General features: G+C 43.5%; 1 protein-coding gene across 3 annotated transcripts in view; it reads right to left on the reverse strand.

Moving 5' to 3' along the window:
- Positions 1 to 24,219, reverse strand: part of KMT5B (lysine methyltransferase 5B) — a 55,761-nt gene that overhangs the window by 30,454 nt on the left and 1,088 nt on the right. For all 3 annotated transcript variants that reach the window (XM_032414507.1, XM_032414508.1, XM_032414512.1), the window contains exon 2: positions 4,910 to 5,145. In XM_032414507.1, the coding sequence (XP_032270398.1) occupies positions 4,910 to 5,069 (160 nt within the window). In that variant the 5' untranslated portion in view covers positions 5,070 to 5,145. The remainder of the gene's footprint in view (positions 1 to 4,909; positions 5,146 to 24,219) is intronic.

The raw sequence follows: 24,219 nt of genomic DNA on the forward strand, positions 1-24,219 counted from the left end.
ATATTTTCTATTTTCTTTATTGAAATGTAATTCACAAACCATAGAATTCACCCATTTAAAGCATACAGTTTAATGGTTTTTAACGTATTCACAGAACTGTGTAGCCATCACCACAATCAATTTTGGAACATTTTCATCACCCCCAAAACAAACCCCATACCCATGAGCAGTCATTATCGATTTTCCCTTCCCCCAGCCGTTGGCAACCACTAATCTACTCTCTATTTCTATGGATTTGCCTGATCTGGAAATTTTGTATCAATGAAATCGACAATATGTGATCTTTTGTGATTGGTTTCTTTCAATTAGCATAATGTTTTCAGGGTTCATCCACGTGGTACCATACAGCAGTACTTTATTCCTTATTATGGCCAAATAATATTCCATTGTGTGGATAAATCACATTTTATTAGTTCATTCATCAGTTGATGGACACTGGGCTGTTTCCACTTTGGGGCTATTATGAACAATGTTTCTATGAACATTCATGTAAAAGTTTCTGTGTATACCTATGTCTTCCATTCTCTTAGGCCCATATCTAGGAGTGGAAGTGCTAGGTCATATGGTAACTCTATGTTTAACCTTCTGAGAAACTGCCAGGCTGTTTTCCAAAGTGGCTGCACCATTTTACATTCCCACCAGCAGTGTATGATTGTTTCTAAATTCTCCACATCATCACCAACATCTGCTACTATCTGTCCCTTTAATTTGACACATTCTGGCGGCTGTGAAGTGGTAGCTTGTGGTTTTGATTTGCATTTCCCAGATGACTAATGATTTCAAGCATCTTTTCACGTACTGGCCATTTGTGTATCTTGGAGAAATGTCTATTCAGATTCCTTTGCTCATTTTGAATTGGAGTTTGTCTTTTACTGCTGACTTGTAAGAGTTCTTTGTATATTCTAAATACCAGTCCTTTACCAGATACATGATTTGAAAATGGTTTTTCTTTCCCTTCTGTGAGTTTTTTTTCATGGTCTTGATGTTTCCCTTAAAGCACAAAAGTCTGTAACTTTAATGAATTTCAATTTATCTTTTATTTTTCCTTTTGTTCCTTGTGCTTTTAGTGTCCTAAGAAACCACTGCCTAGTCCAAAGTCATGAAAACGTATGCTTATGTTCCCTAGGAATTTTATACTTAAGGTTTTGATCCATTTGAGTTAATTTCTCACACATACTATGAGGTCGGGTCCAACCTCATCCTTTTGCATGTGGATATCCAGTTTTCCAGCATCATTTATTGAAAGACCATTCTTTCCCCAATTAATTTTCTTGGAATGCTTGTTGAAAATCAACTGATTGCAAACATGAGGGTTCATTTCCAGACTCTCGATTCTATTCCATCGATATATGTCTGGCCACATGCCAATATAACACTGTGGTTTTGTATTAAGTTTTGAAAATGAGGAGTGCATGTGTGCCATCTTTGTTCTTTTTCAAGACTGTGTTGGCTACTCTGGGTCCCCTGAATTTCTGTAAGAATTTTAGGACTGGCTTGCCAATTTCTCTGCAAAGGAGCCAATTGAGATTTTGATAGGGACTGTGTTCAATCTGTAGATCATTTGGGGAGTACTGCCATCGTAATATTAAGTCTTCTAATCAATGAACATGGGATGTCTTTCCATTTATTTAGGTCTTTTTAAATTTCTTTCAATGACTTGTAGTTTCCAGAGTGTAAGTTTTATACTTTTATTCTTTGCATATTGATCTATCCTGCTGAACTCATTTATCAGTTCCAATAGCTTTTAAGTGGATTCCTTTTTATATACACAATCATGTCATCTGCAAACAGATTATTTTACTTCTATTTTACTTCTTCCTTTCCAATCTGGATGCCTTTTAGTTAATTTTCTTGCCTAACTGCTGTGGTTAGAACCTCTAGCACAAGGCTAAATAGAAGTGGTAAGAACAGATATTATTGTCTTGTTCCCGATCTCAAGGGAAAAGCATTTAATCTTTCACCATTAAATAGGACATCAGCTGTGGGTTTTTGTAGACGTCCTTTATCAGGTTGAAGAATTTCCTTCTATTCCTGGTTTATCGAGTGTTTTTACCCTGTAAGGGTCTTGTTGAATTCTGTCAAATGCTTTTTCTGCATCTAGTGGAATGATCCTAGGGTTTTTGTCCTTCATGTTATTGATGTGGTAGTATTACATTAATTTTCAGATATTAAGACAACTTTGCATTCCTGGGATAAATCCCACTTGCTTATGTTATAGAACCCTTCCCACTTCTTGCTGGATTTGCTTAGTATTTTAGTGAGGATTTTGTGTCCATATTTGTTAGAGATATTGGTCTGTAGTTCTTTGGGTATTTTTTGCTTGTGATATCTTTGGTTTTGGTGGCATAATAATAGTGGTCTCATTGAATGAGGAAGTGCTCCCTTACCTTCTATTTTTTGGAACAGTGTGTGAAGAATTGGTGTTAATTCTTCTTTAAATATCTGCCAGTATTCACCAACAAAGCCATCCAGGCCTGAGATTTTCTTAGCAGTGTTTTTAAAAAATTACTGATTCAACCTCTTTACTCGTTACAGGTTTATTCAGATGTTGTATTTCTTCTTGAATCAGTTTTGGTAGTTTGTTCTTTCTAGGAATTTGTTCATTTAACCTAAGTTATCTAATGTGTTGGTATCCAGGTGTTCCGAATATTGAGTTGTAACCTTTTTGTTACTTCTGTGAGGCAGTAGTAATGTCCCCTTTCATTCTTGAGGCTTCTCTTTTTCTTGGTTAGTCTTGGGTAAAGGTTTGCCAATTTTGTTGATTTTTTTTTTTTTTTTTCAAAGAGTCAACTTTTAGCTTTGCTGATTTTCTGTTGTCCTTCTACTTTTCTATTTGTAAATTTCCACTCTATTATTTCCTTCTGCTTGCTTTGGGTTTAGTTTTCTCTGCTTTTTCTGGTGTTTTAAGGTAAGAAGTTAGGTTACTGATGAAGAGTGATCTTTCTTCTTTTTTAATAGTTGTTCACAACTATAAATTTTCCTCTAATCACTGCTTTAGCTGCATCCTGTAAGTTTTAGTATGTTGTATCCTCATTTTCAATCATCTTGAAGTACTTTCTCATTTCTCTTTGGACTTCCTCAACTCATTGGTTATTTAGGAGTGTGTTGTTTAATTTACACATATTTGTGATTTTCTCAAATTTCTGTTATTCACTTCTAATTTTACTCCATTGTAACCAGAGAACATATACACTGTATGATTCCAATCCTTTAACGTTTATTGAGGCTTGCTGCACGGCCTAGCCTATGGTCTACCCTGAAGAATGTTCCATGTGCACCTAAGAAGAATGTGCGTTCTGTTGTCATTGGGTGGTCCTTCATACAGATGTCCATCAGGAAGAACTAGTTTAGGGTACTCTTTAAGTCTTTCTTCCCCATTGATCTTTTGCATAGTTGTTCAATTCATTATTGAAAGTGGGAAACTGAAGTCTCCAAATTACTGCTGAATTGTCTATTTCTCCCTTCAGTTTTGTCCATTTCTGCATCACGTACTTTGAGGCTCTGCTGTTAGGTGAAGTCACCGTAGTTACTGAGGATGGAGCACAACTTTGTTTTGCTTCATCGTCGGCTCTCACTTTGTACCATTCTTGTCTAGTGACATTCAATGTGACGCTGTCCATCTTCACACTCGCTGGATTTTCCCAGCCTGTCCTCAGAATCGGTCTACTCTTGGCAAAGTGTAGCACATGTAACGATCATTTTCTACATTATTATGTACCTCCAACAATTAAACTAATTAAGACCTTTTGCTCTATGATGCACAAAAGGAGGCCAACAGCCATTTGAAAAAACAAACAAACAAACAAAAACAACCAAAAAAAAGTTGCCTAATTTACTGACCAGAGCCAATACCACCTGCTACGGTCACTAATTTCTCATTTCCTTCAGGTTCCCATCACATGCTCCAGGGTGAGCAGGTGTCCGTGAGGAGGAGAATCTATTCAGTCTTGGGCTCTCTCTCTAACTCCTATCCCAAGCAGGGCTTTCTGCCTAGTTTTTTACAGAAACAGCGACCTGTGCTGATATGGAAATGTTAAGCACCCTGGGCCCAATAAACTGCATGAACCTCTAAACAGTAGGAAGATAATCAGTCGGAACTGGTGCAATCTATGTGAAACTGCTGCAAGTCCCAGGAAAATCCAACTCTACTCAGGGCAGGGAAACCGCAACATAAACTAAAACTACTCTGTAGGGGGGCTAAATTAACCTCAGGAGAAGCAAGAACTTAGAAAGCTATCCTCCTCAACATGGCCGTACACGGTTGGATATCTTCATGTAGCTGCCTACTTAGGTTCACACTTACCCTGGGGCACTTTCCTGCTCTCAAAAGAACTACTTCCTGAACTCTTAACAGTAGCCTCCTTCTCACCAAGAGGTAGCAAGGTAAAAAAGTAACTCATTATCACCAGTGCTCCAGTGTCAGGATAAACGACTATTCACCCCGTAAAAATAGAAGAAATGGCAACAATTTGGGAAGCTGCCCTAAATTCCACTCCTCCTGTAGAGATGACTTGATTATTCATGTTGCTAAGTTTTCAAAGAAAGACATACTTATACTTACATCAGATGTAAAAAATATGATTTGAACTTATAGGAAATCCAGTGGCAGCACTTTAATATTTTTTTATAGAACAGATGAAGCACTCAGGTATACATTCTACAAAATATAACTTAGGTCATGGATATAAGAGCATAATTATAGTTATCATATTAAGCATTAAACTAGAGGTATGCACATCAGATGAGAATAAGAATTGTTATAACTTTGAAAGGGTAAAAAAAAAACCCCAGTTAACTGTGAGAACATGAACAAGCGTTCTGAAAACAACAGAGACAGAATATATGTTACAAGCCGCAAAGAATTACCGGCCAGATCACAATGAAAAGGACAGTCGCACTGTGTACATACATCTGCTTGACCTCCTCTCAACTGCGTGTTTGCCAGCCTTCGTGGCCTCCTTCCCCGTGTGCTGCAATTTTGATGGACTCTGCTGATGGTCATTAGACAACTTGCCTCCACTCCTCCTGCCATTCACCACCATGTTCTTGGATTCTCCCAACCACTTCATGCCCACAGACCGCCTGACCCAGGTGCATTGAGTCGCTCTCTTCAGATAGCTCAGAGAATAATTCCAACGTTCTCTCCTGACAGAAACAAAATATAGAAAACAAAACCGGGAGGTAAATACATAAAAGACCATACTACCCGGACCCTTGAGAAAGATATAAAGTATTAAGTCTTTGGTGCTGGGAGCCGTGGAGGAGCGGCAGGGCCACGAGGAGGGAAGAACGGGAGCAGCCAAGACCCAGCCGCCGCCGCGGGCGCCCCACCAAGCACACCAAGTCCGTGCAGAGCAGATCCAAGGTGTGCCACGGCGCTGCTCAGGGTCTCCAAGGACAAGCGCACCCTCAAGCTCACTGAGGAAAGGGCGGGGCCACACATCTGTGCCAAGAGGGAGAGAGAGGAGCTGAGCGACTCCCTGGCAGCCATGAGGAAGGAGCAGCCAAGGACCGAACCCCACCCCTCTGTAGGTCATAAAGCCTTTTTTTGGGGGGGGGGGGAGGTAATTTAGTAACTAACATTTCCACTCTTTAAAGACCACCTGGCGCCCCAAGCCATCCAGTGTCATGCTGAGGTCTCCAGCACCCCCAGACTCTGAGGGGAGCTCACCCTGCTGTGCACATTGCTCGTGCTGTGCATAGACTGGTAAATAGTAAATGCTCCGTAAGTACTTACCTTTCAGTTACCAGTAAGATTCATTCTGCACCTTGTTATGTTGGCATTTAGGTACACCTCAACAATCTGCTCAAATGACATGTTTTGGTAACAGCACATTAACTGTGAGTAAACTACCAGGAAGTTCTCTCTTCTGTTATGAGGAAAGCTTAAGAAAAAGTATCTAAGTTAAGCTTTGTCCACAACAGCTTTGTCTTTTGTTGTTAATTTAAAGTCAACGGTCAAGGTTCTTCAGAGACTGATACTCAAATATCAAAGTATTGCCCATCATGAAATGTCTGCCTTTACAACAGCAATGAAAACTGAGAAATTACATTTACTAATACAGAGCTATCCTTCACCGTCTGAATTTTAATTAGCTGAATTTGGGAACTGAATGATTTGGATAGTGAGGGATGCTTGTAATTTATAAGGACCTTTGCAAGTAAGGGTATAACAGGTTACATTTTGCCGGTAATGGAACGAGAATAGGGATGTCCATGGCATCACCTCATTATGGAATTATGCTTTATTATAAATCAGACTAAGAGTTTCAGGATAAGAAAGTGCAAACACACAGAACTTCAGAGCTAAAGGGGCTTTAAGACCCTAGTACAGGGGCGCCTGGGTGGCTCAGTCGTTAAGCGTCTGCCTTCCGCTCAGGTCATGATCCCAGGGCCCTGGGATCGAGCCCCGCATCAGATGCTCCCTGCTCAGCGGGAAGCCTGCTTCTCCCTCTCCCACTCCCCCTGCCTGTGTTCCCTCTCTCGCTGTGTCTCTCTCTGTCAGTTAATTAAATAAAATCTTAAAAAAAAAAAGACCCTAGTACAGCTCCTTCGATTTGCAGATGGAACCACCACCACAGAGGCTGAGAGGTCCCATGGCCCAGGCCACACCATCGGGCTGCGGCAGAATGAGGAGAACCCAGCACTGCTGCCTGAGGCTCTCTCACTACCCCATACAAAGGCCAATTTCCCTTAATTTTTTAAAAAACACAAATGATACATTATTTTGAAGTACTTCTAGAAATGTACACCTGGTCAGGGCGCCTGGGTGGCTCAGTTGGTTAAGCGACTGCCTTCGGCTCAGGTCATGATCCTGGAGTCCCGGGATCGAGTCCCGCATCGGGCTTCCTGCTCAGCAGGGAGTCTGCTTCTCCCTCTCACCCTCCTCTCTCTCATATGCTCTCTCTCTCTCTCATTCTCGCTCTCTCAAATAAATAAATAAAATCTTTAAAAAAAAAAAAAAAAGAAATGTACACCTGGTCATAACTCTAATGATACCCAACAAAAATACAGAACATTAATTTTTAAAAAATCCTTATTTATTTTAGAGAGTGCGTGCACATGTGCAAGTCGGGGGAAGGACAGAGGGAGAGAGAGGATCCAAAGCAGACTCCCTGCTGAGCGCAGAGCCCAACGTGGGGCTCATTCCCACGATCCTGAGATCATGACCTGAGCCAAAACCAAGAGTAGACGCTTAACCGGCTAAGCCACCCAGGCGCCCCGGAACTACTTTCTGTATTGTTTTAAACTGTAAAATACTACAGTTATAACCTGACCTCTTCAAGTCCTCTTCTTTCTCAAGGTGCCTCTGCTGTTAAAGGCAGTGAGTGAAGCCCCTGCCCCCGTAAAGACGTGGCAGGAATCACGGCCACTGTGGACAGCAACCCCCCTACCACCTGCCCTTCTGCCTTCTGCTTCACGCCCTGGTTCTGCACCTTCAGAGGAAAAGAACAAGGAGAAGGTAAAGTGCTTTTGGTCCTTTAGGAAGTCCATCTCAAGAATGCCCTCCTAAAACACACAGTTTATGGAGCATGACTGAAGAATGTGTTTTCAGGACTCAGGAGTCCTAATACCCTTCAACGGTGAGACATAAAATAGAACCACATGGAACAGAAAAGAGCAATTAAGAGAGAATTAAGAGAGAAAAGAAATAGCAAGTTATCTCTCCAGAGAGAATCCTGAATCCCAACCCCGATTCTCACTCAGAGATAAAAAGCAGAAAACCCGGGATGAAGCCCAGCAACTTGTCCTTAGTAAAGCCCCCCACGTGGTTCTCAAGTAAACTCCAGTGTGAGAACTATTGTTCTCAGTTACTTACTCATTCACTTGATCATTTGTTGGGGCAAAGAACAGATGCCAAAATTTTAATCTGAGGAAATTATACCTATTGACCCAGTTTTTTCCCTGAGAATTAGGAAAGTTTGCCAATAAATCATTTGAGTAGCACACTTCAGCTCAGTTCATGGAACAGAGACTGAGATCCACTCTAACTTATACATAATTTCAACTAAATTGAAGATTAATGATCCATCCAAACTGGAGCAAACTCATAACCTTTAGTCTCATTTATACTGCAGTCAACTGATATTATTTTGTTTGAACTTAAGTACTAAGGTATCACTCTGTCAATAAGAGAAAGTGAAAGCTGAATTTCACTAGTATGAATACACTGCACATGTCTGGATATATTCTAGCGGAGGCTCCAATACTCTCCACTTGTCCAGATAACAACGGTTGTCATTGAGACAAAAAACTTCACTTACGTTCAAATGAATTATTTTGTAAAACCAGTTCTAGTGAAACCATCAGAAATTTGGGAGCTATTTATGAATTTCTAGCTCAAGGGGCGCCTGGGTGGCTCAGTCGGTTAACGGTCTGCCTTCGGCTCAGGTCATGATCCTGGGGTCGTAGGATCGAGCCCCGCATCGGGCTCCCTGCTCAGCGGGGAGCCTGCTTCTCCCTCTCTCTCTGCCCCTCCTCCTGCTCGTACTCACTCTCTCAAATAAATAAAATCTTAAAAAAAATAAATAAATTTCTAGCTCAAAATGAATATACACTCTACTAATTCTCTGGTCATTGATTGTTCTGCCCTCCTGAGTGTGGAATCTGTTCTTGTTGGCATGGTTTTCCTGTAAGACCACAAGCTGAAAGAGTACTTACATATTAAAGGTGGAGATGGAATTTCAAAGGCTAACACAGCTGATACACTAGTAGACTGTGGAGAAACAGAAGTTGAGGACACTGGGTGGCTAGCAAAGCCTAAAGGTTTCACAGCTCCCATGGAGGTCCCACTCCCAACAGAAGCAAGGGTGCCGTCTCTCTGGCCTGGGACACAGATGGCTCACACAGAAATACCACCATGGTCTTGGCTTGGTTGACAGTGTCTGAGCTAATTGGCCACTAACTATATTTAGAAGTAAAAATTACCTGAAATTTATCCCAAAATTGGAAGAAAAAAATTTTAAGAAAGGAGTACTGGCCACTCCTTAAATGGCGTAACAACTACAAATCTTTCTGTTAGGATTTCCCAATACAGTTGACCCTTGAACAACATGGGTTTGAACGGTGAGCGTCCACTTCTTTGTGGGAAAAAAAAAATTTTTTTTTTTAAGATCTTATTTGTTTATTTGACAGAGAGAGGCACAGCGAGAGAGGGAACACAAGCAGGGGGAGTGGGAGAGGGAGAAGCAGGCTTCCGGCCGAGCAGGGAGCCCGATGCGGGGCTTGATCCCAGCACTCTGGGATCATGACCTGAGCCGAAGGCAGACGCTTAATGACTGAGCCACCCAGGTGTTCCGAATTTTTTTTTAATACAGTACAGCACTATAGATGTATTTTCTCTTACTTATGATTTTCTTAATAACATCTTCTGTAGCTTTACATTATTCTAAGAATACAGTGTATAATACATGTAACATACAAAATTTGTGTTAACCATTTATTTTGTCTCAAAGGCTTCTGGTCAACAGTAGGCTGTTAATAGTTAAGTTTCTAAGGAGTCCAAAGTTGTTTGTAGAATTTTGACTGCACGGGGGGGGGGGTTCAAGGGTGTGTAAAAATATCAGGAAAATTATTAGACATCTACTATATTCCTGTTCCAGGCCCTGAGGATACAGCAAAAAACAAAAACAGGTTTCTGCCCTCATATGTGTTTATATTCTAATGAAGAAATCTCTAGGAAATAACAAGTTAACAAATCAACGCCAGAGAAAACTTGGAGAAAATCAACTTGGAGAAAATAAAGCAGTTTGTAAGTGGCAGGGAGTGCTTCAGGTGGTGCAAGGTGCGGGGGGGGGGATGCCAGGCAGCAATGGGGAGCATGCACCAGCAAAGGGCAAGCACAAAGCTGGGGGAGAAAAGCAGGGGGTGTGCAGAGGACCAGCATGGTGACTAGTGTGGCTGTGGTGGGGTGAGTGGGGCAGGGGCAGAAGGGAGGTCAGACGGGACGCTGGAACATGTAACAGAGGGCCTCCAAGCCACTGCTGAGACTTGGGCATGAACTCTCAGGGAGATGGAAAGCAGGAATGACGTGGTCCAAGTCACCATTTTAAAGGCCCACACTAGCTGCTTGCTACGTGGAGAAAAGCTCACAAATAAATGCTTTTTAAAAAAGCAGATTTAGGGCGCCTGGGTGGCTCAGTTGGTTACGCGACTGCCTTCGGCTCGGGTCATGATCCTGGAGTCCCGGGATCGAGTCCCACATCGGGCTCCCTGCTCGGCGGGGAGTCTGCTTCTCCCTCTGACCCTCCTCCCTCTCATGCTCTCTGTCTCTCATTCTCTCTCTCGCAAATAAATAAAATCTTTAAAAAAAAATAAAAATAAAAAAAATAAAAAAGATTTAATGCCACTACAAGTAACTGGGGAACATGAGAGAAAACACCAGTTAAGAGGCTACTGCAATGAACCAGAGGATACTGGGTGGGGGCTTGGAGCAGCACAGGTGGTGAGAAGTAGGTGGTTTCGAGATCTCTTCTGAAGGTTCGAGGATAGGTTCAAGGATAGGTTCGAGGATAGACAGGATCTGTGAAAGAAAGAGGACTCTAATATGCCTCTGAACTGAAGGACACTTTTTACAGAGGTGGCAAAGACCACAGGAAGCTCAGGTTTTGGCAGGGGTTGGGGCACAGGAGTTTGGTTTCGGTCATGTGTGAGATGCCCAGCAGAGACCAAGCAGAGACGCCGAATGGGCCTCGGGATACAAGGGCCTGGAGTACCGGTCAGGCTGGTCAGAGCACTAATGGGACAGGAAATCACCTGGGGGGTGAGTACAGATGAAAGAAGTCTAAGGACAGAGGGGGCAGCCCTCAAGACGAGGAGCTAGCAGCAAAGGATACTGAAAGGGGCAACTAGGGAGGGAGGGAGGAGAAGCAAGAGCAAACAAGGGATCCGTGCTTCAGGAAGGAGTGACCCACTCGGGCACAGGCTGCAGATGCTCACAAGGCAAAGCTCTCTCTCAGGAACTGAGACTCACGGACAGGATGGGCCACTGACGATCTGAGAGCCCCTCTCAAACGACAGAGAACTTCTAAAATGGACGTGAGTCTTGAAACATGGGCTTGTGGGGAAAGAGTTAGATGGCAGAGGGGAACGTAAGGAATAACGAACAGAAAGAGTCCTAAGTTCTAGGTCATTTGTTTCAAATGAGAGGAGAAAATTGCACATGACTGAAGGACACATGTAAATTAAACTCAGAGAATGGGATGACGGGAAGGGGTTAATTTGAGAATAGCACCCCTTCAGAGAGTTTATAAGGATCTTTCTTTAAAAAAAAAAAAAATTAAGTTTTTTTCTGGGGGACGGAGCCCCACATCAGGCTCCCTGCTCCGCGGAGAGCCTGCTTCTCCCTCTCCCCCTGCCACTCCCCATGCTTGTGCCCTCTCGCTTGCTCTCTCTCTTTCTCAAATAAAATAAATAAAATCTTCAAAAGTTTTTAAAAGAACAGGGTAGTTTTCTATTGGAGTGAGAAAGACCCATCTGAGTGTAAGAGGGCGGAGTTCCTGAGGGCACTGTGCAAGGCTCTGCTCCCTCTATCTTTATGGGTGTTCACAAGAATGATGCCAGCGGGCTCCAAGGAAACACAGTTGTGCCAATGCTCCGGGCCAGGCAGCACCAGGCCCCCGAGGCTCACCCGGTCTGAAGTCAACAGGAAAGGGGGATTCACCTCACGGGGCTTCACTGGACCAACACGTGGGTAAGGAAGCACCTACTTCAGATTCTACCATCAAACATAAATTTTATTTATTTATTTTTTAAAAGATTTTATTTATTCACTTGAGACACAGAGATACAGACAGAGCGCGCCTGAGCAGGAAGAGGGGCAGAGGCAGAGGGAGAAGCAGGCTGCCCGCTGAGCAGGGAGCCCGATGCGGGGCTCGATCCCAGGACCCCGGGATCAAGACATGAGCCGAAGGCAGACGCTTAACCATCTGAGCCATCCAGGCGCCCCTTAAACGTAAGTTTTGAAAAAGGCAGGCAATTCGTGATAATACAAAATGTATTTGAAAACCACTAAACTAAGAGTTGCACTTAAAGAGGAAACTTTTTAGGGGCGCCTGGCGGGCTCAATCAGTGGAGCATGTGACTCTTGATCTCGGGGTCGTGAGTTAGAGCCCCACATTGGGTATAGAGATTACTTAAAAATAAAAAATCTTAAAAAATAGAAGAGGAAACTTGATACCATAATACCACTACGGTAAGAGGCACACAGGCGCACACCACCCCCACCCGTCCCAAATCACCAACAACATTCCTCGTCTTGGGGGGAACGGGATTAACATTAAAAAATTCCTGCCCCAAATGTTTACTATTTATAATTAGAAAAAAACAACCAAACAAAAAACCTTCTGACACTTGAAAAATTTTCAAAGGAAAGCACAGAGTTGTTTGGTTCCTGTCAAGTACCTGTACTGTCCCCAGCAGTGACAGATCCTGGACAAATGTCAATGACCTCCTCTCCTTCCACTGCCCCCTTGTGGACACACAGGGGGTTATAAACTGTTTAGTGACTTTCGACTTAACTGCTCATGCCCAATTTGAAAACTCTGGTACCAATCCTTTCCTACTTAAAGCTTTTGGACGTTTCCTGCTGCATGTCTTAAACACAAACCAGGATTTTAAAAACTGTGTCAAAAAATGAAAACACTGATTCTAAAAGAATCAAGAATTTTCATATAATTCCTGCAATATTACCAAGAATTCTCTAACCAGTTTACATGTTGAACTTATCTCAGTTTATCGTGGAGAAGTTATCCAGTGACAAAGAAACAAGTCCCAAGGGGTTGAGAACGTAACACACATTTTTAAAAAGCAGACTCCAGCTTGCTGGAGGACTTCTGGAAAACTTCACCGAGAAAAAGCAGAGCAAACACTTTTCAAGTGATTCAGCTACAATATGCTGAGAAAACAATTCAAAACACCAAATGGTTAACAGTATTATCTCTGGAGAATGAGATCATGAGCAATTTTTTTTAATAGATTTTTTTTTTTTAAGATTTTATTTATTTGACAGAGACAGCGAGAGAGGGAACACAAGCAGGGGGAGTGGGAGAGGGAGAAGCAGGCCTCCCGCAGAGCAGGGAGCCCGATGCGGGGCTTGATCCCAGGACCCCGGGATCATGACCCGAGCCAAAGGCAGATGCCCAATGACTGAGCCACACAGGCGCCCCAATTTTTTTGTTACATGGTATGTTTTTCACAAGGTTCAACTTTCCAAAATGAGCATGTATTACTTTTATAATAAAAATTTAAACATATAAAAAGGAAAATAAAACAGACATCACAAAAATCATTCTTCATCATTCTTATGTATGTAAGTTAAAGCCAATTTCTAAAACCTTAAATACAGGAATTCAACATCAGGTAAGTCACATGTCACTGAAATACTTCCACACGTTTCTGATGCCTTTGCTTGTGGACTGACTCTGTCATGTTCAAGTGCCACAATCCCAGACTCCCCGGACCTTTGTATTTAAAATAAGCACAAGGAAGACAAACACAAATAAAGAGCATAAAAATAAAAGAAAGCACTATCCAAAGAGGAGACAAAAAGCAAACACACACACCCCAAAGGAACAAAAGTGCCCACACTGGACCAGGAGTGACCGCACAGGCTAGGGTCAGTGCCAACAATGTCCCACCAGTGAAGTAAAAATCCGATTTCCATTCTAGGCTCACACGCCGGGCCTACATGCAATAGCAAAAACAAAAGTATTTGGAAATCGTTATGAACCACCATTAACAGAACTTACCTTGCCGGTGCCTATGAAGGTCTTGCATGACGCAGCCCTGCCCCCTCTCCCCTCACTCTGGCTACAACTCCAGACACAGCCCAGTTCTCATCCTGCTAGTGTGCTAGGCGCGTTCCCTACACAGGGCCTTGGTACTTGGGATGCTGTCAAGCTGCCCACCAGCCCCCGCCCCCAACCCCAGTCCTCCATCCCATAGACTGCCTTGTTATACGCTTTCTCTCTCATGGCGCTTAGTACAACTGTACTTACTTCTTCATGTAATAACTTGGTAATACTCGGCTTCCCCACTGCAGTGTACGCTAGCTAAGGTACACTTTCGTATCACTGGAACCTAGCACAAGGCCCAGCAGACCAGAGGTCCATCACATCACATCCCCCCTCTGGTCACAAACCTAACTGCTACATGTGAGCCCAACTGGTGATTAGTTCTTTCTCTTAAATCTGAAGTTACAAAAGGCTCTACAATAATAGATCAAGGAAACAAATCAGTCTTTATCAATGGTTATTCCAAATCCATCTGTAGTCAATATGTATCCAAGGCTCCATGGAATCCTAGAACAATAATTCATACTATCAGGCCAATATAAGAAGCCCCATGAAGCTATCAGAAGCACTTGTGGTCAATATTCCACATTATAATACAGTAAGACTGTAATACACTTTGACGAGACAGGTACCTGCCAGATTGTTAGAAGACAACCATGAATTCACGATCACACCTGTAACCTTACAACCTGCTCCTATAAATACTGTCAGAAAGGAGTGTCATTTGACAAGTCAGATGACTAAGTATCGTTGCTGCTTTCTTTTCCAGCTTTGGTGGAGTCAAACTCATCAAGCATTTTGCTTCAGCCAATTTAACAGCCTCCCCGAGCGGCCTCAGGTGGCAAAGCCCCATCCGACCCAGGCAAGAGATGGCACCTGACTCAGAGCAGTTTCCCACAATGCATAGTAAGATATGGCTAGATTAAGATAAAATCCAAGATAAAATGATGGCTAGAGCCAGCACTATTTATCATGCGAACTGGTTGTGCTAACTGCTCCAAAGGGCTGAAAAATGGTCCCCAAAGGTATCAGGTTCTAATGTGGAACCCGTGAATATTAGCTTATAAGGAAAAGGGCCTTTGGAGAGGTGATTCAAATTATGGATTCTGAGATGACACAGGTTATCTGAGCAGGCTCTAAATGCTATCGCAAGAGGCCTTACGAGAGCGGCAGAGGGAGCTTTGACACCACACACCCAAGAGAAGGAGAGGCGAGGACTGCAGTGACATGGCCACCAGCAGAGGAACGCCACGCAGAAGCTGGCAGAGGCAAGGAACAGATTCTCTCCTACGGCCTCCAGGGGGAGCCCTAACATACCGTGACTTTGGCCCATTGAAACAGATGGTGAGCCTCGGGCCTGCCCAACTGAGAGCACATCTCTGCTGTTCGAGGCCACCAAATTCGTGGTAATTTGTCACAGCAGCCACAGGCAACTAATACAGAGACCATGACAAAATAAACCAAAGTGAAAATGCTTTACAGTTACCAGACCCCCAAAACACATAAAATTCACAGGAAAAACTCTTAAAGGCCTTTGAAAAGTTGTTTTAAATATACTTTAAAAAAAAGGCCATCTTCCCCCTTCAACTGCAAGTGTGAGTTGTGGCTACAGGAAGAGCTATATGGATTTTGAAGATAAAGCTAGCATCTCAATTACACATTTAATTGCTTTAACCCCAGATAACCAAGACCCTCCATAGAAGTGTTACGATTGAACATTTTTCTATTAATGTAAAAATTTTACAATAAAAATGAAAACTAAAACTCTTAGCTAGGATTTTTCATTTAGCAGAACATCTGAAACAGCAAAACTGCACTACTGGTAAGGCCACAATTAGATATTACAACACTTAAGCCTGCTGACCTGCAACTGGGTATGTAATAAACTACCCCCCCATTGCCTCAGGACAAAAAAATATTAATTCTCGTTTCCTTATTTACCCAGTAATACCCAATATTCATCCAATACGTATCACAACAAAGGATTTGATATGAGAATGATTTGTGTCTTCAATTGTCTTGGTAGGTATTTCCAAAATAAAGGTTTTAGCTGATGTGGTTGTTGGGAGAAATCCTGCAAAAACAAAACAACTTGCTTCCCCATCTCGCCACATCTGATCCATCTGCTTACCTAGTAGTGCCTATAAATAAAATCAAGGATGCTTCCTTTGTTATTCCTCCCTGAGACCCACACAGCATTTTACTTTTCTATGAACAGATGCCACCTAGTGTCAAAAGTCTGTAAGTACGGCCCACAGTTCCGCAGAAGGGGCGAGGTAAGCAGAACAAAGAACAATCCATTCTTACCGGGGCAAAGACCTGGGTGAGGAAAAACTTGCAAAAGCTGATTCTTGGGCCGGGTTTTAAAGGCCAAGACTAAGTCTGTCACCTGACAGACTTTGCAGGACGCAGCGCACACAGGGTTCAGAATGGGGCTCTGGATGGAGTCCATGCACCTAAGTTCCACTCTGACCCCATTCATTACTCTCTAGCAGTACAGCTATGGACAAGTCCTTTAACCTCACAAATGCCTCGTAAGTAAAATGAAAATAGGGCCTACCTCCTCGGTTTGGCACATGGATCAAACGAGCAGAAATAGCTCATGAAGATCTCCAACTGTCCCCTCTTTTCAAGGAATGAAGACAGAAACAGAGGGTCAGATACATTGATGCATTGTTCACAAAACTTCCCCTCCATTCCTTATCCTACCATAACTCTCCCAAGAAATCACATCACCATTTCCATTAAAAAGAGCACATATTTTCAAGAAAATAAAAGGACTGGGGTGCTAATTTATGAGAAAGACCCAAGACCAGCTTTGTTTTTCCTACTGCTCCTTAAGAGAAGGAATGTGGCTTCTGGCAACAATGTAGAATTAAAAATCATACCAAACTACATCTCACACATCAACATCCAGGGGGATTACAGATTTTGTTACAGTGGAAGTTAGCCTGTTGTGTTTCTGGTAAGATTTTTTTTTTCTTACTGTAACTCCACTGTTTTTTGTTTTTTGTTTTTTAAGATTTTAAGTAATCTCTGCACCCAGCGTGGGGCTTGAACTCACAACCCCCAGATCAAGAGTCTCACACTCCACTGACTGCACCAGCCGGGCGCCCCATTATAACTCCACTTTTTTTTTTTTTTAAAGATTTTTTATTTATTTATTTGACAGAGAGAGAGAGAGACAGCGAGAGAGGGAACACAAGCAGGGGGAGTGGGAGAGGGAGAAGTAGGCTTCCCGCAGAGCAGGGAGCCCGACGCGGGGCTCGATCCCAGGACCCTGGGATCATGACCTGAGCCGAAGTCTGCTTAACGACTGAGCCACCCAGGCGCCCCTGTAACTCCACTTTAAAAACAACAATAAATAATAGCTCCTCCATTCATTTGCCATTTAATTCTCACATCCTGTAAAGTATGTACTTTTTTTTTTTTCTTGGTTATACAGACGGAAGGTGGCAGAATTTGCTCACTTGTACTCTAGAAAGGATCCTACTGGTGAAAAAAGCATGTGGCTGAAGGTAGAGAGAGAAGCTCGAATGCACCAGTAGCAGCGGACAGGGAGGGGGGAAGAGGGAGGAAAGCTCCGGGGTTTCAAATAGAAGGCTGGCAAGACTTGGTAACAAATTAGACACAGGTGTGAGGGACAGAAAGGCATTTAAGATGGGTCAGAATTCTCTAGCTGGGGAGACTGCAAGATTGCCATGAACTGAGCTACAAAGAGAACAGGTTTGCAGGAAAGATGAGAAAGATTAAATGTGCTGAATTTGAGGAGGGGGGTCACAATCCAGGTGAAGTTGTCATAAGACATCAGAACTCAGGAGAGACGTGGGGGCTGTGAAGAGAGCAACACTAACAAAAAGACTTTACAGTTTACCAAGTGTTTCAACATCATCTCAATTCAAAGAATCACAGAACTGCAGAGCAAAGTCTTAGATTAAAACAAACAGGCTCAGGAATCCCTGCCTGCCCAAAGTAATTCACTCCTTCTGACAAGATAATATGCTACCCATACACGAAACCAAAGGAAAAAAAAATGTTGAGCTTTCTCATGGGCAGTTAGTGGAAGGAAAAGGGGGGAGGGAAGAGAGAAGGAAATACATTGGGCAAGAGGCACGCACAGGGAGAGAGACGGAGGTCCTGCAGACGGGTAAGCGCTGTGAAGTCCAGCACACAGCTAAGGAAACGTCTGCTCAAGACGGGAATAGAGAACTGGGTGCGGCAGGGGCAACCTGGCAGTCCCGGGCACGACAGAGAGACAGCTGACTTCCTGGGTCCCAGGCACCACTTTCACAATATCGCTCCTGCCAGCATTCCAGAACTGTGCCTTTACGTGCATCCTGCCATTTACCCCCATCACAGCCCCTAAACCATACACTGTACGTTCAACGTATGTTAACACGGAACAAAACATTTTCCCTCACGTGTACTTTATATACAGTAAAAGTAGTCAACGTGTACAGTAACATACACCCCCATTTTACAAATGGGACGCCTGGGTGGCTCAGTCGTTAAGCGTCTGCCTTCGGCTCAGGTCATGGTCCCAGGGTCCTGGGATCGAGTCCCGCATTGGGCTCCCTGCTCCGCGGGGAGCCTGCTTCTCCCTCTGCCTCTGTCTCTCTCTCTCTCGGTCTCTCATGAATAAATAAATAAAATCTTTAAAAAAAAAAAAAAAAACAAATGAGAACAAGCCTTAGAGAATCAGAAACAAATTGAGCCGGGGTTGGGCTGAGAGCCTGTACCCTCTGGACACTATGAAGAAAGCGATACAATCCTGACACAAACACAATTTTAAACACACTTTGCTCCATATTTGAAGAGTAAGACCCTAGAACAAAAGTGGCATGGTTCCTAACTTCACGGAGCTCAGAGGATAGCGTGGGAAAAGAAACAACCCAGTTAAGTATGAAACTACAAATTCTGGTAAGAGCTTTAAAGGAAACAAATAGAATGTCAGAATCATGTGGGAACAGACTTTACACTGGGTGACCAGGGAAAAGAAATAAAAAGCACAAATATAGAAAAAAATCACCCCCACTTTTGGGGGGGAGGGGTATCAAAAACACTCCTAGCATCTATTTACATCAAACAAATATTTTCTGACGCAACTGGCTTTGTCTAAATCCTCTTGGACCCTGAGTGAGGTGCGTTTTTGTTTCTCTTTTGAAGGAGAGAGAGAAGGTTTCCATATGGCCTCTCTAGCCCTAGACTCCACTGGTTCACTGGCTGAAGGATCAAGCCCCCCTTTACTCTTCAGTGGGGGGGGAACTCCATCTTCCTAAGAGTAGGTTGGTTTTGTTGCTAAAAATATATATCCCTCCACATCATGCAACATAGGCATTTCCTTGAAAATAAAAATACTCCTTGGAGATCATTACACTGTATCAGCTACTGCAACCTTGTTCCACAAATCAGACAGACAAAATGAATCATTCTGCAGACCTAGAATCCAACATTTATCAAGAACCTACTGGGAGCCACCGGGCACTGTTCGTGGTGCTGGAATATTGTTGCGTCCACGGGACACTAGAGGGCGCATGTGAACGTCAGCTTTCAGGAAAATCGGGCATGGCTACTAGAGTGGGAGACCTTGCAAGTCCAAAGGGAAGCCTGTGAAAACTGGCTATCTGAAGAACAGGGCAGAAGGGTGCAGAGTGGAAAGCAGGATACCCTTCACTGAAGGGACTTTCTGCCTGAGACCTGAGAGGCAATCCCAGTACCATCAGAGATCTGCTGGGAAGTTCTGATAAAGATGCTCAAGTTAAAAACACAGGTGTTTGTTTCACCTGACACACCACTGAGGGTTCACCTGCTTGGCAACCCTATGAGGTCGGTGAGACAGGCATTATCACTACACGTGAGATGGCTAAAGCTCAGAAATAAAATTGCTTCCCTGAAATCAAATTGCTACTCAGTGGTAAGGCCGGGTCTAAAACCCTAGTGTTCAAACTGAAGTCTGGGTTTTACTCCAATACTTGAGCCACATGTGCATCACCCATAAATGAAAAGACTTATCACTAGGGAATGCTCCCTAGGTCTATTTACTTTTTCTTTAGTATATTATTATTAATACAGAAAAAGAGACACCTGGTAGAGATGCAACTGACAAATAGGAGCCATACAGAAGTAGGAGCGATCAAGCTTTGGGGCCATTAATATACGCTAGCCTCTCAATTCTAATACCCAACTGATAGTAAGCTATAGCACCAATTCAGAAAAAAGGAGGGAAAACTACATAGGATACATAGACGAAACACGTATATCAATTAGAAAGATGTCAAAATATTAAAATAGCTCTTAGAAGTGAGAAAACAGGGTGGCAATTAAGTGTAAATGATAAAATATAATTTAGACTTGGAAGTGAGCTCAGAGATTAAAGTTCAGTTGTAGAAGCTGAGGCTTGGCCCCATGTCTTACATAAATAATGACAGAGCAGACTGAAACACAGGTATCGATTCTTACTCCAGTGGTCCTTCATCGAGCTCCAGAATTATATGTAATGTAGTCATAATCACAGACAAGCCTAGAAGGCTGTGTGGTTTGAGTCTGTCTCACACAGACATCAGAGAGCCCCAAATCTGGCTGGGAGAGGTGGGAGCCAGAGGCAGTGAGTGACCAAACTGGTCCTAGGAACCCTTTGGCACGATGGATGCAAAACTGTGAAGCAAAACATAATTTCGAGCATCAATGGCTATGGAAATCAGTGACTTCTTTTCTCCTTTTTTGAGAATATTTTAGAATGCAAATGGTTCCTGGTTGCATCACGAGCTCTATAAAGATAATATATCTACTCTGTCTCCAAGCAATATAGGGGTCAAAAGAAAAGGTGTTTTGTTTTGTTTTTTAAAGCTAACATTAGGCATTAACATGGCTTTACAAAAATAAGGTTGAGTCTTTCCTGTACAGATTCTAGATTCTCTCCATGACATTCCTTTAAAATAGTAAAATCCTGTAATGCAGATAAATTAAGACATGCATGACTAAAATTTAGGAGTATGTCTGTTAAGTCAAAATATGTTTGTAAATGACAAGTGCTTTCTTTTATTTGACTAGGACAAAAAGAAACTCAGATCACATTAGTAAGGACAGGGTTAGACAATGCTCAGGCATGACCTTGCCTCTCAGCCGACGCGTCTATATTCTAGGAAACACCAGATTATGGGGGAGAAAAAGGGACTACAGTAGTAACTAAAGTAAAAACAGATTTGTAGAGGGTTTTTTTTGTGGGGGGGGGTGATGTAGAGTTGGTAAAAAGAATTTAAAGAAAGCTGTTAAACTTTCCCTCATTAAAAATCCTTTAGACAAAGACCCAGGTACTCACTCCCCACTGTTTGCTAGGACCCCTTCCTTGTACAGCATGTTCATAGGAACTCAGCCATTAAAACTTCAGGGCTTAACTCGTATTTCAAACTTAAGAGCTCCAAACAGAAAGTAGTTTTATGAGTTCAAAGTTGGCAGTCTATCCAAGAAATTACTTTTCAAAACACTGTGTTCTAATGCTTAGAACACCCTAATGATTACAATTTAAAGTGCATTAGCTAGTTTTAATTTTACTTTCTAATAATTTGAGCTTGTGCTTCTTACAGCAATTAAGCCCATTTCCTATACTAAGACATGTCAGTAAAATAACTTTTTGCCCCCAAAATAAAAAGTAACTAAAAATCACACTGAAAAATTCAGTTACAGGGCGCATGGGTGGCTCAGTCGGTTAAGCATCTACCTTCGGCTCAGATCATCATCCCAGGGTCCTGGGATTGAGTCCCGCATCAGGTCCCTCTGCCTGCCGCTCCCCCTGCTTGTGCTCTCTCTTTCTCTGACTAATAAGTAAATAAAATCTTTAAAAAAAAATTCAGTTACATCCTATATAGAAAACGTCTTTCTATTGCATACAGCTGTATCTGAACTAGAACCCCATGCTCTCTCCCTGCATTTACTTAGTGTATCTACGTAACCAGCACTGGGTCATGGTGGAGCAAGGACATAGGGTCCCTGCATGGAAAACTCAACAATCACAGTGTTCTAGGGCTAACACATAACAGAGTCCTGCAACTCTTGCTCCATGGAGAAGGATTTTGGTGAGTGGAGAAAAAGTAAAGCTAATATATGGTAGGCAAGAGCATAAAATAATGGAATCCCCATGGTTTATCTGAAAGGATTTGCTCTCATAAGCCATGGGAAGGACATTTCTGTGGACGGGGAGCTGTTCAGATGGCACACACGTCTTTGCAACACAACTGGGCCACTCACGTCCTACACAGAGAAAAATCAGATTCGATCCCAGATTTATATGACCCAAGGGAAAAATGACACATCAACATCCCCACCCACAAAACTCTATGCTCGAACACACAAACAACCTGTGACCACTTCCTTCACATCATATTCTGCTATACCCCCCAACCCTCCTCCACTTCCCCCCAGTATGCACACTGGTATCTGGTTCAAGTACAGAAAGCAGTTCAGTGTCTGAGAAGACAGATGAACATACCGGCAAGAGGGCACTTGGAAATGACTTTGAAAGAGTCTGGCTTCAAAGTTCATGGGTACAAAATTGAGCCCTCCTCTCCTCTTGAAGACTAAGTATCCATAATATTCCTTTCACTCTCAAACTAAGTTGCTTTGTTTTTTGTTTTGTTTTTTAAGATTTTATTTATTTGACAGAAAGACACACAGTGAGAGAGGGAACACAAGCAGGGGGGAGTGGGAGAGGGAGAAGCAGGCTTCCCGCTGAGCAAGGAGCCAGATGCGGGGCTCCATCCCAGGACCCTGAGATCATGACCTGAGCCGAAGGCAGATGCTTAACGACTGAGCCACCCAGGTGCCCCCAAGTTGCTTTGTTTATAACATTTTAAAGTAACATTAGAATGAACATATTTCAAAAAACTAAATACAAGCTATGAAGCTCCATAACTTGGAGATTAACAAATTCACTTTCATCAAATGCCTACTAAGCACCTACTCTGCACCTGCCCCAGGCAGAGGAAATAAATAATAATCCAACAAGTTCACAAGAAAGCTGAAGGGATGGGCAAATAACCAAATAGAAAACCAAGGAACAACTGCTCAGGGAACGCAGAGGAAGTGTGCATCCTCCACAGTGGGCCAGTCTTTGCAGGTAATTTTCTCACTGGACCTTTCTGAAGGATGGGGGGGGCGGGGAGGGGGCAGAGAGTGGCTAGGAATGCTGGGCAGAATGTGACCAAAAGGTGCCAGGCATGGGAAGCTTGTTGCACTAGAGCCTGGGAAAGGGAGAGTAGAATGCAGAATGTTTAGAGATTAAAAACTGAAAAATGGGCCGGGAGTTCCCCCACATGCTGGGATTAAAGCGTTTGTGGACTTTACTCTTGGGATACAGGGAGCCCCGACAGTGACGGGGCCACACCTGTGTTTCAAGTTGCCAAACGTTCGGCTACAAAGTAAACTTGTTTCTACAGCAAGTAACTCTTTAGATACGTTTTTCAGTATATGCAAGTTATCGGCAATTATTTCAGGCAAAATGATTTCCCCCACCCTTTTCGAAATATTTGTTTTTACTACTAGTCATCAAAAGTTACAGCCGTGTTTTCGATATGAAAAACTACAGGAAAAAGTTCCAGCTGGCAACTGCTTCCTCTGACGATCCTACACAGCAGTCTTCCGACCACATTTCACTACACTTTTATAAAGCTTAAAGTACCTTAAATCTAAAACGGTCCTGATGAAAAGTCACAATCACGACCGACCAATTCATCTGCCCACTACTCTACATAAGACCTCCCCGCGAGGATGAATTTCCCTTAGCAAGTTTCTAAAAATCATCTTCAAAGCACACACGTTCACGTCCTTAGTAATCCGAGTTTCCCCACTCAACGGATCGGAAGTGATAGCTCCTGAACGGGGTCAAACGAGCCCAAAGAGAGAGAGAGAGAATCAATTTCTCCAGTCCAACGTGCTTCTACACCACTCTCGCAAGTTGGATCCCGCCGTCACCACGAAAACACGGTCCTCCCCACCGCCAGGTGGGAGGGACGCCGAGACCCATCACCTCTGGGTGTGCAGAAGGACCACCGCCACTCTGCGAGGACGGCCGGGGACCGAGGGGGCCCGGGGCGAGGAAAGCGAGCCGCGGCCCAAGGCCGGCACCGCTGTCAGGAGAGGGACGGGGAGGGTGGGGGACCGGCCCCGGAGGAGACCTGGAACGAGGCTCCAGCCCAAACAAAAACAAGCCCAAGTGGAGCGCGGCAGAGGTAGCAGATTGGGCGAGCCCGATCACGGCTGCCCATTGGAGAAGAGGGAAAACAGAGTCCCCCAATCGCGAGCGGCGGGGCTGCTCCCCTCGTGCGGCCGCGGGCCGCCCCGGCGCTTCCCGGCCCCGCGCTGCCCGGCGGCCGCTACCGCTCCCTTCCGGCGGCGGCGCCCACTGCAGGGCCCGCGCCCCCGCCCGCCGCCG

This window comes from Phoca vitulina, unplaced genomic scaffold, assembly GCF_004348235.1.
Source record: "Phoca vitulina isolate PV1807 unplaced genomic scaffold, GSC_HSeal_1.0 scaffold16, whole genome shotgun sequence".
Taxonomy (NCBI): Eukaryota; Metazoa; Chordata; class Mammalia; order Carnivora; family Phocidae; genus Phoca; species Phoca vitulina.